The following is a 14,849-nucleotide window of genomic DNA, read 5'->3' on the forward strand; positions in this document are numbered from 1 at the left end:
AAAGAATGAATGAACACATACAAAAAAAAAGCCTCAAGAAAAATCTCACCACCTCTAAAGACAATGTTGACAACTCAAATTGTTAGGTCGTTTTCTTACATATTTAGTTGAAATCTACTTTTTTTTTCTCAACTTTTCACTTATTGCTCTGGGTTCTGTCTTCTGTGGTCTTGCAGAATAAGTGTTGTCCCTCTTATACATGAGAGTTTCAAATATGTTTTTAAAAAAAACCCCAAACTGTCATGACCTTCCTAAGACCTCTTCCCAAAGCTAAACTTCAGCTTTCTTAGATGTTCTATCAACTTACTGACTCACACTGAGTTTGCAGTTCAGTAAATCCCCCAGATTTTTTAAAATATGAATTATCTATTCATCTATCCATGCCCCTCTCATCTTGTACTTGTGAAATTCATTTTTTTTTTACTTCCAGTGTAAGATTTTAGCTTTATCCCTATTGTATTTCAGCTTATTAAATTCAGCCCAATGTTCTAGACCAGAGGTGCCAAACTTTCAGCCTGCTGGCTACTTGGAGCCTATGAGTGCAACCTGAACCAGATTAAAATGTAATTGGAAATATTTAACAAAATTAATGCAGCAAGGGCTGGTCCTTGGCATATGGTATGGGAGTGTTGTGTGGTTCAGAGGGAAGCAGAGTAATCATCTCTAGACTCTTCTCCCCCCACCTTTCTCCAAGGAAGACTTTAATTCTGGCCAGGAGGAGAAGCAGGAATTTGGGGCCAGAAGTTTTGGCCATTCTGCTTTCTTCACAGAGAGGGGATACTGGGCTAGAATTATATTTTTCTGCTTCTTTAAATAGTATTAGTCTGGGTGGTAATGTGATTTTCAGGTCCAGGTTAACTTCTGGTCTCTATCTCTTGATTGGGAGAGGGGAAGGGGAGGACGACCTAAGCTTTATATCCCAGACATGACTCTTCCTACTAAAATACCAGTTCCACAATGAACACACATAGTAAGTAGCAAAGAAGCCTATTTATTCAAGTCAATAGCAAAACAGAAATCAGAGAAAGTACACTTAGGAGAATATATACCAGAGAATATAGAGTGAAGGAGTTCTTCCTTTGGGAAGGAGGTAACTCATCTCAACTGAGATGGAGAGAGAGAGAGAGAGAGGGAGAGAGAGAGAGAGAGAGAGAGAGAGAGAGAGAGAGAGAGAGAGAGAGAGAGTCCTAGATCTTATCTCATCAAGGGGAAGTTCCCTGAAATCTCTAGTGTAGTAAGCTAGGGATAGTGACGTGATGGAGACTGCCAGATCCTCTTATGTTGGCTTCTTCCCAGAGTCTTATTTTCTCTTCAGCAACAGGAAGTGGGGTTGGCATCCTCCATCTTCTCTTTCAAAATTGGAAGCTAGAAGCACCTGAAGCAACTGCAGAACCCAGAGACTTCAAGAAATGCCAGAACTTGAAGAGAATGAATCTCTCCTCTCCTATTCTCCTTCCAACTCCTCCCTGTCCTTCATTTATCACCACTGATGAGGAGAGAATCCCACACCAATGGGACATAAATACAACACAATATAGGCAATGTTAATTTGTGGTTTTCTAAGTCAATTTGCTGCAGCTAGGGATTCATTTCCCTTTGTGTTTAACATGACTGCACCATGACTAGTATCACCCTGGATCAGTTGAGGAACTGCAGCTCTGATTCCTATGTTGGGGGTATTACTCTTCCCAACTTTCCTTTATTTGATAATTTTGAGATGGGGAAATTAATGCCCCTTTACCCCATTTCCCTTTGTGGATTCATGGTTGTGTGCTCTTAGGAAGAACCCTTCCGTACTGAAGATCTAAGAGAGAATGGGTGTGATAGAAGAGTTTGTATTTTCTTTTGCATTTTAATTTTATGCTATCAAAGCTATGTGATTACTATACAGTATCTTAAACTATGGGAAGAAGGCAAGAAAGGCAAGAAAACTATAAGAATGAGTACTTGAGTGACAACAAATCAAAAAAGAAGCTTTTAAAGGTTAGTGTTTTATCAGTATTTCACCTCTTAGATTAGTCCAGAACCTAGCAGCAGGGGAAAATGCCACATAATAAGATGGGCTGGGTGCAGGAAAAACCATTCAGGCTGTCCGCCTGCTAGAAGGGTTAATGCCTAGGCATGATAGACACAGAAACCCAGTTTAGGTAGAATGCCACCTGGTGGCCAAATCAGATGTACTCTAAACTAATCCAATTTTCTTGGCTGGGTCTTAATTTTTGTGACACCATATACAGTATGACATATACAGTATATCAAAACTCTAGGTAAATGCCTTACCATCGGTGTTTACTTAACCCATATATAGATGATGTGCTTATTTCCTATGCTTATAGAAAAAGGTCATGTGAAAGGAAACATACCTAAGATACAGAATGGACAATGAATTTATAGCATGAATTTGTAAGGCCTTGAGTCATGGGGAAAACTGAGTGAGACAGAGACTTTCCAGTGACCATAGAACTATATATGTCATCTAGCAATTGGCCAAGACCCAACTTTGTATCTCTTGAAGAATTAGGGTGGGAGATTACTATCCACTATGTAGTGAAAGTGTTACCTTTCAATTTTTTGTGACTTTGATGTTGAAACAATTTCTTTTTTCTTTTGTAAACAGTATTTTATTTTTTCCAATTACATGTAAATATAGTTTTCAACATTCATTTTTTATAAGATTTCAGTTACAATTTTTTTCTCCCTCCCTCCCCTCCCCTCTCCCTAAGATAGTAAGCAATCTGATATTGGTTATATATATGCAATAATGTAAAACATTTTCACATTAGTCATATTGTGAAATAAGAAATAGAACAAAAGGGAAAAACCACACACAAAAGTAGAAATAGTATATTTTGATCTGCATTCAGACTCCATAGTTATTTCTCTGCATGTGGATTGCATTTTCCATCATGAGTTTTTTAGAATTGTCTTAGATCATTGCATTGCTGAGAAGAGCTAAGTCTATCAAAGTTGGTCATCATACAATGTTGCTTGTACTGTGTACAATGTTCTCCTGGTTCTGCTCCTTTCACTCAGCATCAGTTCATCTAAGTCTTTCCAAGTTTTTCTGAAGTCCGCCTGCTCATCATTTCTTATGGAACAGTAGTATTCTGTTACATTCATATACTACAACTTGTTCAGCCATTCCCCAGTTTATGGGCATCCCCTCACTTTCCAATTCTTTGCCACCACAAAAAGAGCTGTTATATCTATTTTTGTACATGTAGGTCCTTTTCCCTTTTTATGATCTCTTTGGCAATGGTATTGCTGGATCAAAGGGTATGCATAGTTTGATTGCCTTCTGGGCATAATGTTGAAAGGATTTCTGATAGCGTTCTACAGATGACTTCCTGATGTGTCTGTTCTCTTGGAAAAAGTGAAGTTGAAAACAGATGATTTTTTAAAAAACAGATGATTTTTTTATATCACCATTGTTTTCCTCAGTAGCCCTCTCCCCACCTCCGCCATTTCAGATAACAAATAGCATTTTTTAAAAACAAAAAAGAGGAAAAAACATCAGCATAACTGATCAATATAGCAAGAAAATCTAAAAAATGTATAACATACAACATTTGTCCATCTCTTACTTTTGCAAAGAGAGTGAGGTGGGAATGTCTTTTCATCTTCTTTTAAGCAATGCTTGTTTTTTTCAAATTTGCTAACATTCTCTTTTTGTATTTGTTCCTTCTGTTTACACTGTATATATTGTTTTTTTGGCTATGCTTATTTCACTCTGCATCAATTCATGCTGATCTTTCTGTGTTTGTATTCATTACATTGACTATGTATAGCACATTATATGTCATTACATTCCTGTGTAAAACCACAATTTGTTTAGCTATTCCCCAGTTGATGAGCATCTATTTTGTTTCCAGTTCTTTGCTATCATAAAAAAGCATCGATATACATATTTTTGTGTCTATGGGAACTTTTTTTTTCTAATTAATGGCCTTCTGAGAGCAGATGCCTAATTATGGAACCTGGGTCAAAGGATGTGGATATTTTAGTAACATGCCACCCAAGAGTTTTAGCAGTCTATCTTTACCTTTTATTCCATTCAATAATCTAAAATGTGGGTGTGTAGTCCTTTGGGTCATGCAAATTTGGAAGGGAGTTAAGATTCTTCATGGGGTAAGGGCTCAACCATTTTGATAAAGTTATGAAATAAGTTGTGCTAATCTTTATATTTTCAACTTTAGACTGAATGAAAGAAGGAATCTGGGTTGATTCTTAAAGGCACTAAGGGTCTGGGAGTAATAGGGACAAAGAGAGATTTGACCAGATCTGTCAGTTTCTACCAGTGAAGTCAGATAGAAAGGGGGCAGAGGCAGCAAGTTCCAAGAGGGTGTGAAAGAGACTAAAGAAACTTGGGACTTAACAGCTTTATCTTGGAGTGCCACCTGGTGGCTGATGTATATATTGCACTCTGAGCACTTACTCAAAAGTATTACCCCTCTTTGCTGTTCAGTCATTTGAGTTGCATCCAACCGTTTGTGACCCCATTTGGGGTTTTCTTGGCAGAGATACTGGAGTGATTTGCCATTTCCTTCTCCAGCTCATTTTACAGATTAGGAAACTGAGGAAAATAGGGTTAATAGGGTCCTATAGCTAGTAAGTGTCTGAGGCCAGATTTGAGCTCAGAAGGATGAGTCTTTCTGACTTCAGGCCTGGCCCTCTACCCATTGTGCCACCTAGCAGCACATGATATTACCCCCTAGACTAGGGGAAATACTTTCTTTGTTGGACTCAAATTTCCCTAGTATGGACAGCTATTTCCAGGGTCTAAAATTGCACAAGGGGAGGAGCCCAAGAGCAATGAGAAACTATCAAAAATGAAATTATTTAAATAGAAAGAGAAATCTAGTAAGATAGAAAAAGCAGAATTTTCTAAAGAGACCAATGTGGATGCCCAGGGAACTTGCTCAATATAAGCCAACAATGTGATATCACAGCCAAAAAAGCTAATATAATCTTAGGCTGTGTTAAGCAAGAAATAGTGTTCAGAACTAGTGACGCCACTAATGAACTTTACCCTGGCCGACCACACTTATTAGGAAGGACATTGACAAGCTGGAGAGCACTCAAAGGAGGGCATCCAGGATGGTGAAGGGTCTCAAAGATAACGCCATATGATGAACGGCTGAATTATCTGGGGATATTCAGCTTGGAAAGGTAGGAGCAATGTTAAGAACTAGCAAAGCTACAGATTTTTACCCAATATGAGAAAAAACTTCCTATCAAAGAATGGGATGCAGTATGTTGGGAAGTTGGTTCTCCTTCACTAAAGGTCCAGATGTCTTTTCCAATTCAGTTTATGAGATACCTTTTCACAACTTTTTTTTTTTTGAGTGGCAGTCCCTTAGAAAAAAATTCTACCTTAATCCCTGTCATAATTAGAGAAATTCCAAAGAAGTTCAGACCTCTGACAGAAGCAGCTTGTCAGCTCAACTAAAATAGCCTTTTAATTTCAGCATTGAGTCTGATCATTTGAAAGTAGGGATTAAATGTGACCCAATTAGTGACTGGAGTACTCCTAGCTTTCAGATTAGGTTGACAGTGTGCATGTAATGTCTTGGTCCTGGCTGCTCAATTCAATTCAATTAACATTTATTAATTGCCTACTGTGTGCCAGGTGCTGGGCTAAAAAGAGGTAAAAAATAGTTCCTATCCTAAAGGAGCTTATAGTCTGATGGGGGAGGAATATGTAAAGAAACAGATACAAAACAAATTATATACAGGATAAACAGGAAATAATTAAAAGAGGGAAAAGACTGGAATCAAAATTAGGTAAGGAAGGCTTCCTGCTTAAATTTCTGTTTTGGTGAAAGGGGGGCTACAGTTACCTAGTTCTTAAGCTGGACTGAAGAGCCTGACATTTTAATAAACTACTTCCTGGTTCTTCAGAACTATCTAAAAAAAGTGGAGGATGAGTATTCTTTCCACTTCAAATTATGTTAGTGTGGCAAAACGAAGTCAGAAAACTTACATCTCAAACCCATCGATGTGCATATCCTCTCTCTATGGTGGAGACCAGTTATTATCTCTGATTTCCATATGTAATTGAAATGCAGAGAAGTGAAATCAGAATCTGGAAATGCCAATTCTTGGCTGTAGGTCAAGTTGTTATAATGCTTCATCCTCACTATGACCCCTAATCCCTTGACCCCTCAGTTCTCTCAGGCCATCTCCTCTGTACTAGCCACTTTCTCCTTTTCTCTCCATCTTGACTTCTTGGTGAACCATCTCCACTCTACACTATCCTCCTCTCTTGAATCCTTTATATCACTGATTGTGCCTAGAAAAGCCTCAGCCTTGGATCACTCCTACCATTTGTCACCTTTGTGCCTACACACACCCTGCTGAACGAAGGTGGAGAAAATGATACCACTTTTGTGGCTGGTCCCACTACAAATTTATCTTACATAACCTCAACTGGACCCTTACTGCCTCTATGCAATGCTAATATCTCCCTTATCAATTGACAATTAGCCACTCTTCCAAATGTGCTCTGTCTCCCCCACTCCCGTTCTCTCAGCTCCGAACCTTGCCTCTTGTTTTACAGAAAATGAGGCTGTTGACAATAAACTCTCTTCTCTTTTTCCCATTTCCTTCTTCTACTACTTTCTCCTGTTTCACATGATGAAGTGGCCTTGCTCTTTACCAAGGCTCAAATGATCGCATTCCATATTGTCTCCTCCAACAGACTGCCACCTCTGTCATTCTTTTCTACTGGCTCATTCTCTACTGTCTTCCCTACCCTGAAAAAAACCCTTATTTGATCCTTTTGTCCCTGCTAACTATCCTATTTCTTTTCTGTAGTTTGTAGCTAAACTTCTTTCTTCAATGGGTGTCTCCACTCTCTCTCATTCTCTTCTTAACCCCTTACAATCAAACTTCTGACCTTATTATTTCACTAAAACTCTCTCTGCCAAATCCAACACCTTTTTCTCAATTCTCATTCTCCTTGACCCCTTTGTAGCTTTTGACAGTGTTGATCGCTCTAACCTTGACATTCTCTTAGGTTTTCAAGATACTAATTCCTCCTGGTTTTCTCCTACCAGACTACTCTTCTGTCTCCTTTGCTGGATCCTTCTCCAGATCATGCCCTCTAATTGCAGGTGTCCCTCGGGGTTCTGTCTTGAGTCCTCTTCTCTTCTCTGATGATCTCATCAGATTTCATGGATTAAATTACCCTTTGCTGATGTTCTCAAATCTCTACCTAGCTTGCCTAAATTTCTCTGCCAACCTCCAGTCTCTCATCTTCAACTGCCTTTCAGACACCTCAAACTGGATGACCAGTAGACATTTTAAACTCTTGTCCAAAACAGAACTCATTATCTTTCCCCTTAAACCCTCTCTCACTGACTTCTACCTTTCATATTGCTATTGAGGGCAACACCATCCTCTCAGTCCCCCGTATTTCCCACTACTCCTCACCCCGCCCCCCCATCTCAGTTGTTGCCAAGACCTATCCATTTAATCTTTGCAAAATCTCTTGAATACGCCCCTTTTCTTCTCTGATGCCACTACTCTAATGCAGGTCGTTACTGCAATAGTCTGCTGATGGGCATATCTGTCTCAAGTCTCTCCCTACTCCACTGCATTCTCCATTTGACCTCTGAAGTGATTTTCCTAAAATGTGGGTCTGATCATGTTACCACCCCCTTACTCAAACTCCAGTGGCTTCCTTGCCTCCAGGAACAAATATAAAATGCTGTTTGGCATTCAACACCTTTCATAACCTAGCCCCCTCCTACTTTCCCTGTCTTCTCACACTGGCTATTCCGTGAACAAGGCGGTTTCAGCTTTTTCTCTGGCTGTCTCCCATGCCTTCTCCCCTCTGACTACTGACCTCCCTGGCTTCAAGTCCCAATTAAAATCCCACCTCTTACAGGAAGCCTTCCCAATCCCCTCATAATTCTGGTGCCTTCCCTCTGTTATTTACCCTGTATATAGCTTGCTTTGTATATATTTGTTTGCATGTTGTGTTCCCCATTTGATCATAAGCAGCTTGAGGATAGGTACAATCTTTTGACTTTTCGTATCCCTAGCACTTAGCACAGTGCCTGGCACATAGTGGGTGCTTAATGTTTATTGAATTCAACTTTTTACATTTTTCTCTGTCCAGTTCAAAGCTTTTTTGGGCTAGATTGTTACTATCAGGTCAACAGTTTTGAGGGATTTAGTGTGGGACAGACACACTTTAAAAAGTTTTAAATAGCCTATTGTGCAACTGATAACAATGACAATGGTTGTAACTATAATAATAGATTCCCAAAGAAATGGAGACAGCAGCAGTCACTGATACCAAGTTTATCGAAAAATTTTTTTTGTTGCTTGCTCTTCATAACTATTGCCAAATGTCTTCTAAGAAGTAGTGAAAGTGTCACCTTGTGGCTTCCTGAAAAGCTAAAATATTTTCCCCCTAATACTGGGGTTTCCAACCTTTTGTGGGAAGAGGATTTAATTTTCATTTCCCCCAAGCCTTGAGATAACCATTGGTTTGTATGTGTGTAGGTATGGCTAGTAACCCACATTGGAATGTTTTCCCGTTATGATTTTAAAGGTTACTGGTTGGAAATCACTACTTTAACAAAATCACAGAGCTAGAAGGGAACTCAAGATCTTCTCCTGGCCTAGCACCTTGCCTTTAGTCAGGATAAGAGCCAAAACATCTCTTTTTAAAGTCAGTCTTTGGCTGGCCTATTCAAATTCAGTTAAAATCTTTAATGACAATTACGATAACACCTCACAACAACTCTGAGGTAGGTAGTACAGTTTTATCATTCTCATTATACAGGTGAGAAAAACGAGCCTCAGAAAGTCGAGGCCTGCCCGCAGTCACACAGGTACTAAGTGGTAGGAAGAGAAGCACAGACACAGTACTTGAGCACTGAAATATTATCTCATGTTACCCTCACAACAAATCTGGAAGGTAGATGCTATTACCGTCCCCATTTTACAGATGAGGCAAGTGAAGCAAACAGGTTATGTGACTTGTTCACATAGCTACTAAGGGAGGCTGGGTTTGAACTCTGGTCTTCTCGTCTCCAAAGTCTAGGGCTTTATCCACTGTATAACCTAGCTGTTTGTACAACCAGGGCTTGAACACATAAGGTGTCTGTCTCCGTATCTAGTGCTTTCACTCACTTCTTGTGAGTTGAAGGTCCCTTCCAGCTCTGAAGTTCTGACTCGATCTGCACTATTCCTTATAGAAGCCCAGATGAACTCATCCCAAGGAAAGAACTGGTCTGAGTCTTCTGGGTTGCTGTTACCATTAGCTTTCTGATCATGTATTTTTTCCATCTCTTTAATCATTTCAGCCCCTCAAGTTCCTTACAATGTATTTTTCATTTTAACAGCAAAGGTCAGCTTTGAGCCAATCTGAATCGAATAGACCCTAAAAAGGACAAAATATGCACTCTGTCATTATAAGAAGTGCTAAAAGGACATGCTCTCCAGGAAATGCCATGATTTCAATTATAATGGCTAGAAATAAATACCTAAATATCACGTAATTTACACTGTAAAAAGGTGGATGTTTTAGTTACTAATCTCACCCATACAAATGGATTCCATCAGCTAAGAGCTGGATTGAGTCAGTGTCCAAATTGAAATTCTTGCTTAACTGTTTGGCTTTTGGACAAGTTAACTTACCCTCTCTGAACCTGTTTCCTTGCAAAATTAGCGGGGTGGGTAACTTGGATCTGAAGTTCCTATTGGCTCTAAATCAATGATCCTGTAGTCTTACTTCAAGCAGGAGACTCAAATATTTACTGAACCATTCAAGCCTCATAATTTTAAGGAAATATTGTTTTAAAATACGGGGACACATTCGTGAATGGTCCTTTGACAAGAACTGATTAAAGTAGGAAAACAAGTTTCCTATCATTGTTATTTCTGACATAGGCATTAAAAGTAAGATGAAGTAAGATGTCTAACAGACATATGACAAGATGTGGAAACAGAAGTAAAGGAATGAAAAATCTCAATCCTGAATTATTTAGCACTGACTACATGACAGGGGCTGATTGCAAATATTTTATTCAGGAATAAAATAATGTTGTGAAAGTGTACTGGCTCTGGAGAAGAGATTGGGTTCAAATCCTGCCTCTGATGTGTCCTACTTTTGTGACAGTATACAAATTATTCCACCTCCCTAGGCCTCAGGGTCTTATCTGTAAAATGAGGAGCCTGGATTAGAAGGTATCTGAAGTCCCTTCTGGCTTTACAGGTATAACCCTGGGATCTCAAATATACAGCTTATAATCATCAAGTACAAGAGTCAGAATAACGTACATACCATTAGATTAAAACAGTAGGAGATACAGCAGAATCCTTGAGAGTGCATGGTTTGAAGGGAAGAACCAATCACACTAATACATACTGGAAAAATAAGCAATAACTGGTCATGTAATAATGACCTATTGCAAATCAGTATTTCTTGAAGACGATAAAAGGAGGTAAAGTTATCTTCAGCTATAGTGTTCGCTTCCCCAACCAGAGTAGGCATCAATAAGACCAGCTTGATTAATCAGTTTAAAAACTTGCCTGTTTAGCAATGGTTATGACACTTGATTTTCTTGGGCAAGATTTATTTTTGAAACCTCTTACCTCAGAGAGAGAAAAAACACTTATTTTTACAAAACTTCTAATTTATAACATGAATGAAATGAGTAAGACAAAACTGTCTGCTTTAAAAGTTTATCAATAACCTCTTATATACACATATATATTCACAAAGTGGTTCAAAGAGTCCCCTTAAACAGTCCTTCTGTCAAGCTCCACTGGCTGAGAACTCTGATGAGGTCATTGGCCATGGAAAGAAGAAATCATGGTGGTTTTTAGTGATCTTCATTCTTCTGGCTTCACTAATCTTTTAACTGGGGACAGAAAGGAGTCCGTTTTCATCAGCTGTGTCTAAAATTTTACAGATTACTGGAGATTCCACCTACAGGACAAAAATAAAGTATTATTTAGTGAACATAGTTTTTAAGACAGAGATGGAAATAATTTGTTTCATTGTTTTGGTTCAAAATTTGGTATTATTCTTTTAATGTTATTAAAACTTTTAAAACACATCATACAAACCTCTAGTTGATTCTCCAATGAACTCTACTCTTAAACAATTAAATAAACAACACAAAAATGTTATTGAGATTGATAGTATATGCAACTTCAATAGTTCTATTTGTTAAAAGGATGAATGTCTAAGGTCAAAACATATTCCAAAACAGTCATGTATCACAATTTGTTCAGACATTCCCCAATTTGCAAACACAATTTGTTTCCATGTTTTGCTTTTCACAGTGCTGCTCTGAATATTTTTGTATCAATAGGACTTTTCTTGTCAATAATCTCCTTTGGCACCACTAGTTCAAAGGTTATAAACAATTCCAGTCTATTCCACTAGCTGTCTGCTGTTTGCAGGTGATTCTGCTCTCTCCTTCCACTTTCACAGGAAAAAACAAGAAAAAAAAGCCTCCTGTCTCTGGTTGTGACTCCCCTGTGTGCTGGCTTCCCTGATTAGACTGTAAGTTCCTTGAGGGCTAAGACTGTTTCTTTTCTTAATATCTGTATTGCCAGCACTTATCACAGTGCCTGGCATATATTAAATACCTAATAAATGCTCATTTACTCGTTCTTTCATTCATAATTTGAAATTGTATTCCAAGATGGCTGAGCACCTTGAGAGCAGGGGACATTTTTGCTTTTCTTTGCATGCCCAGAGTTTAGCACAATGTCTCACGCATACTAAGCACTGATCAAATACTTGCAGACTAGTTGAATTAATCCAAACCCCCACCAACAGTGAATTACTGTGCCTGTTTTCTCATATAACTTTCCACCTTTCACCATATTTGCCAATGGGTTCCAGGTGATGGGTCAGTTCATTTGCATTTCTGTGATTATTAGCGATACTGAACATTGCTGTAGATGATTGTCAATAGTTTGCATTTTTTTTGTGATAACTTTATTCATAGTCTCTGACCATTTGTCTGTTGGAGTATAGCTCTTAATCTTGTAGATTTCTGTCAAATTTCTGTAGATTTTTGGATACTGGACATTGTTAGAAGTGTTTTCAGCAAATGCTTTTGCTATTCAATAATTTATTCTACCTACATTCATTTTATTTGAACAAAAGTATTTTTTTTATAAAATCAAAATAATTTTGTCTTTTATAATACTGTCATGTCCCTTAACTACACAGTCGTAGGAGCTATAAACTTCTATTCTCTTCTAATTTCCTGTTAATTTATCCATACGGATTTACTGAGGTAAACAGAATCAGATAGTAATAGCTAACATTTAGAAAGGATTTTGAGATTTTAAAAATGCTTTACAAATCTCATTTGAGCCTCATAATGCTATGAGGCAGGTGGCAGTAGTATCTCCATTTTACAAATGAGGAAACTGAGGCTGAGAGAAGTTAGTGATTTACCCAGAATCATAGAACTAGCTTGAAAGCTAGGTGTCATCCTTGATTCCTCATTCTCATTCATTATATCCAATCAGTTATAAAGTCCTGTTGTTTCTACTTTTGTAGTATCTCTCACATATGCCCCTGCTCCCTATCTGAAGTCTCTCCCCACTCCAGGTCACCCTCTCTTCAGCTGTCAAACTGATCTTCCTGAAGTTCAGGCCTGATCATATCACTCTCCTCATATTCAGTCAGCTTCAGCAGTTCCCTATTAAAATAAAATCCTTTACTGGCTTTGAAAGTCCTTTGTTATCCGGCTCCTTCCTATCTTTCCAGTCTTATACCTTATTTCCTCCCTTCTCCCTGCCCTCCTTTGAGGTCCACTGATACGGGCCTCCTTGTTGTTCCTGACCTCATATGCAATACTCCACCCCCCAACTCCAAGGGTTTCCACTGGCCTTCCCTCATGCCTGGAGTGTCCACCCTCCTCATTTCCACCTCCTAGTTTCCCTGTATTCCTTTAAATTTCAGCTGAAGTCTAACCTTCTACAAAAATCTTCCCCTAGTCCTTAATCTTGTTGCCTTCCCTCTGAGACTAAACCACCTCCCCCACTCCTATTTTGTCCTGTATATAGCATTTTTGTACACAGTTGTTTGCATGTTGTCTCCTCTATTAGAATGAAAGTTCCTTGAGAGCAGGGACTGTTTTTTTTTGACTTGCTTTGTATTCCTAGCACTTAGCATAATGCCTGGCACATAGCAGGTATTTAACAAATGTTTGTTGACTAACTCCATCTATTGTTATAATCATGTAATTATATTATTAATATTATTTTATGCTAATTGCTTTCCTAATTATTAACCACTATTTGCATTTTTTCTTAAAATGCAATTTGGTTATAATGATTTTTGACCTCTTGTAGTCTCTTTGCTAGTGTCACACACACACACGTTCACTAGTGTGATTACTGGTCTATAGTTCTCTCTTTGCTTTATTCTTCCCAGATTTGGGAATGACGACTCTACAAAGATTATGAGTCTGAGTGCCTTCTTTTTCTATTTTTGAAAATAAGTTATACAGAGGGGCTATTTGTCTGTTTAAAATTATTTGCCAGTAAGAACTGGAAATCAATGGGATACCCATCAGGTGGGGAACAGACGAACAAGTTGTGGTATATGATTGTGATGGAATATTATTGTGCTACAAGAAATGACAAGCAGGATGATTTCAGAAAAACTGGAAAAGACTTACATGAACTGATGCAAAGTGAAGTGAGCAGAATCAGGAGAATGTTATAAATAGTAACAGCAATATGTACGATGAAAAACTATGAATGATTTAGCTATTCTCAGCAATACAATAATCTAAGACAATCCCAAAGGACTCATGATGAAGCATGCTATCCTCCTCTACAGAAAGAACTGATATTGTCTGAATACAGAGAGAAGCATGCTGTCTTTCTTTCTTTTTGAGTCTTCTTGTTCAAAATGATTAATATGGAAATGTTTTACATGATTACACATGTATAACCTATGTTGGATTGCTTACTTTCTCGGGGGGGGGAGGGGAAGGATGGGAGGAGAGAAGGACAGAATTTGTAACTCAAAATTTAATAAAACCCCCAAATGTTAAAAAATTGTTTTAACATGCAAGTGGGGGGAAAATAATATTTTTTTTAAAATTAAATGTTTGCCAGAAGTTATTTGTAAATGATTCTAGATATGGAGTTTTGGGTTTATTCTCCCCCACAGGAGTTCATTGGTTGGGTTACTGCTTGTTTTGCTAGCATGGTTTTGTAGATACTCATCCATTTCACATAAGGGTTTTGTCAGTTTCTTGGAAAAATACTTCCTCTCTGGTGCAAACAGCTACTTTTCATTTTGATAATTTGGGTTTTTCTTCTTTCTCTCTTTTTAAATCAATATAGTAACGGGTTTGTGAGTTTTCTAAGTCTTAAACCCCATTGCTTTATTAGTTTAATTCTATTTATCTTATCTTAAATTTTCAAAATGTCTTTTGTTCCTTTTTTGGAATTACTAAATATTTTTCCTCCTAGTCTTTATTTTTTGTTAGTCCACCTTTTTGTAAACATTCAGTGACATAACTTTTTCCTTCTAATTGAGCTATAGCTAATAAATCTCATGTTGTCTAATAATTTTTATTCTTTTTTTTGTATGTGTTTGACTAAGTCATCATTTAGGATGTCTTTTTAATTTCCACTTAGATTCAGATGTTTTGATTATATTTCCATTACTGACTGCTTTTTAAAGAGTTATAGTCCACCAAAAATATGTTCAATATGTCTGCCTTTCTGCATTTGTTTGAGTTCTATGTCCCAGCAAATGATCAATTTTTGCATGTTATAGATGTTTGTATAACTTCCATGGGAGCCTTAGAAATACTCGTTCTCTAACATCCTCATTCAGATAT

The 14,849-nt window shown here is 37.9% G+C and overlaps 1 protein-coding gene across 1 annotated transcript in view; it reads right to left on the minus strand.

Annotated features, from left to right (window-relative positions):
- Positions 1-8,756: 8,756 nt before the first annotated feature.
- Positions 8,757-14,849, minus strand: part of ERLEC1 (endoplasmic reticulum lectin 1) — a 54,091-nt gene continuing 47,998 nt past the window's right edge. The window contains exon 14 of the mRNA XM_036750711.1: positions 8,757-10,948. Coding sequence (XP_036606606.1) covers positions 10,877-10,948 — 72 coding nt within the window. The 3' untranslated portion in view covers positions 8,757-10,876. The remainder of the gene's footprint in view (positions 10,949-14,849) is intronic.

The sequence above is a fragment of the Trichosurus vulpecula genome, chromosome 3 (assembly GCF_011100635.1).
Source record: "Trichosurus vulpecula isolate mTriVul1 chromosome 3, mTriVul1.pri, whole genome shotgun sequence".
In the NCBI taxonomy this organism is placed as follows: domain Eukaryota; kingdom Metazoa; phylum Chordata; class Mammalia; order Diprotodontia; family Phalangeridae; genus Trichosurus; species Trichosurus vulpecula.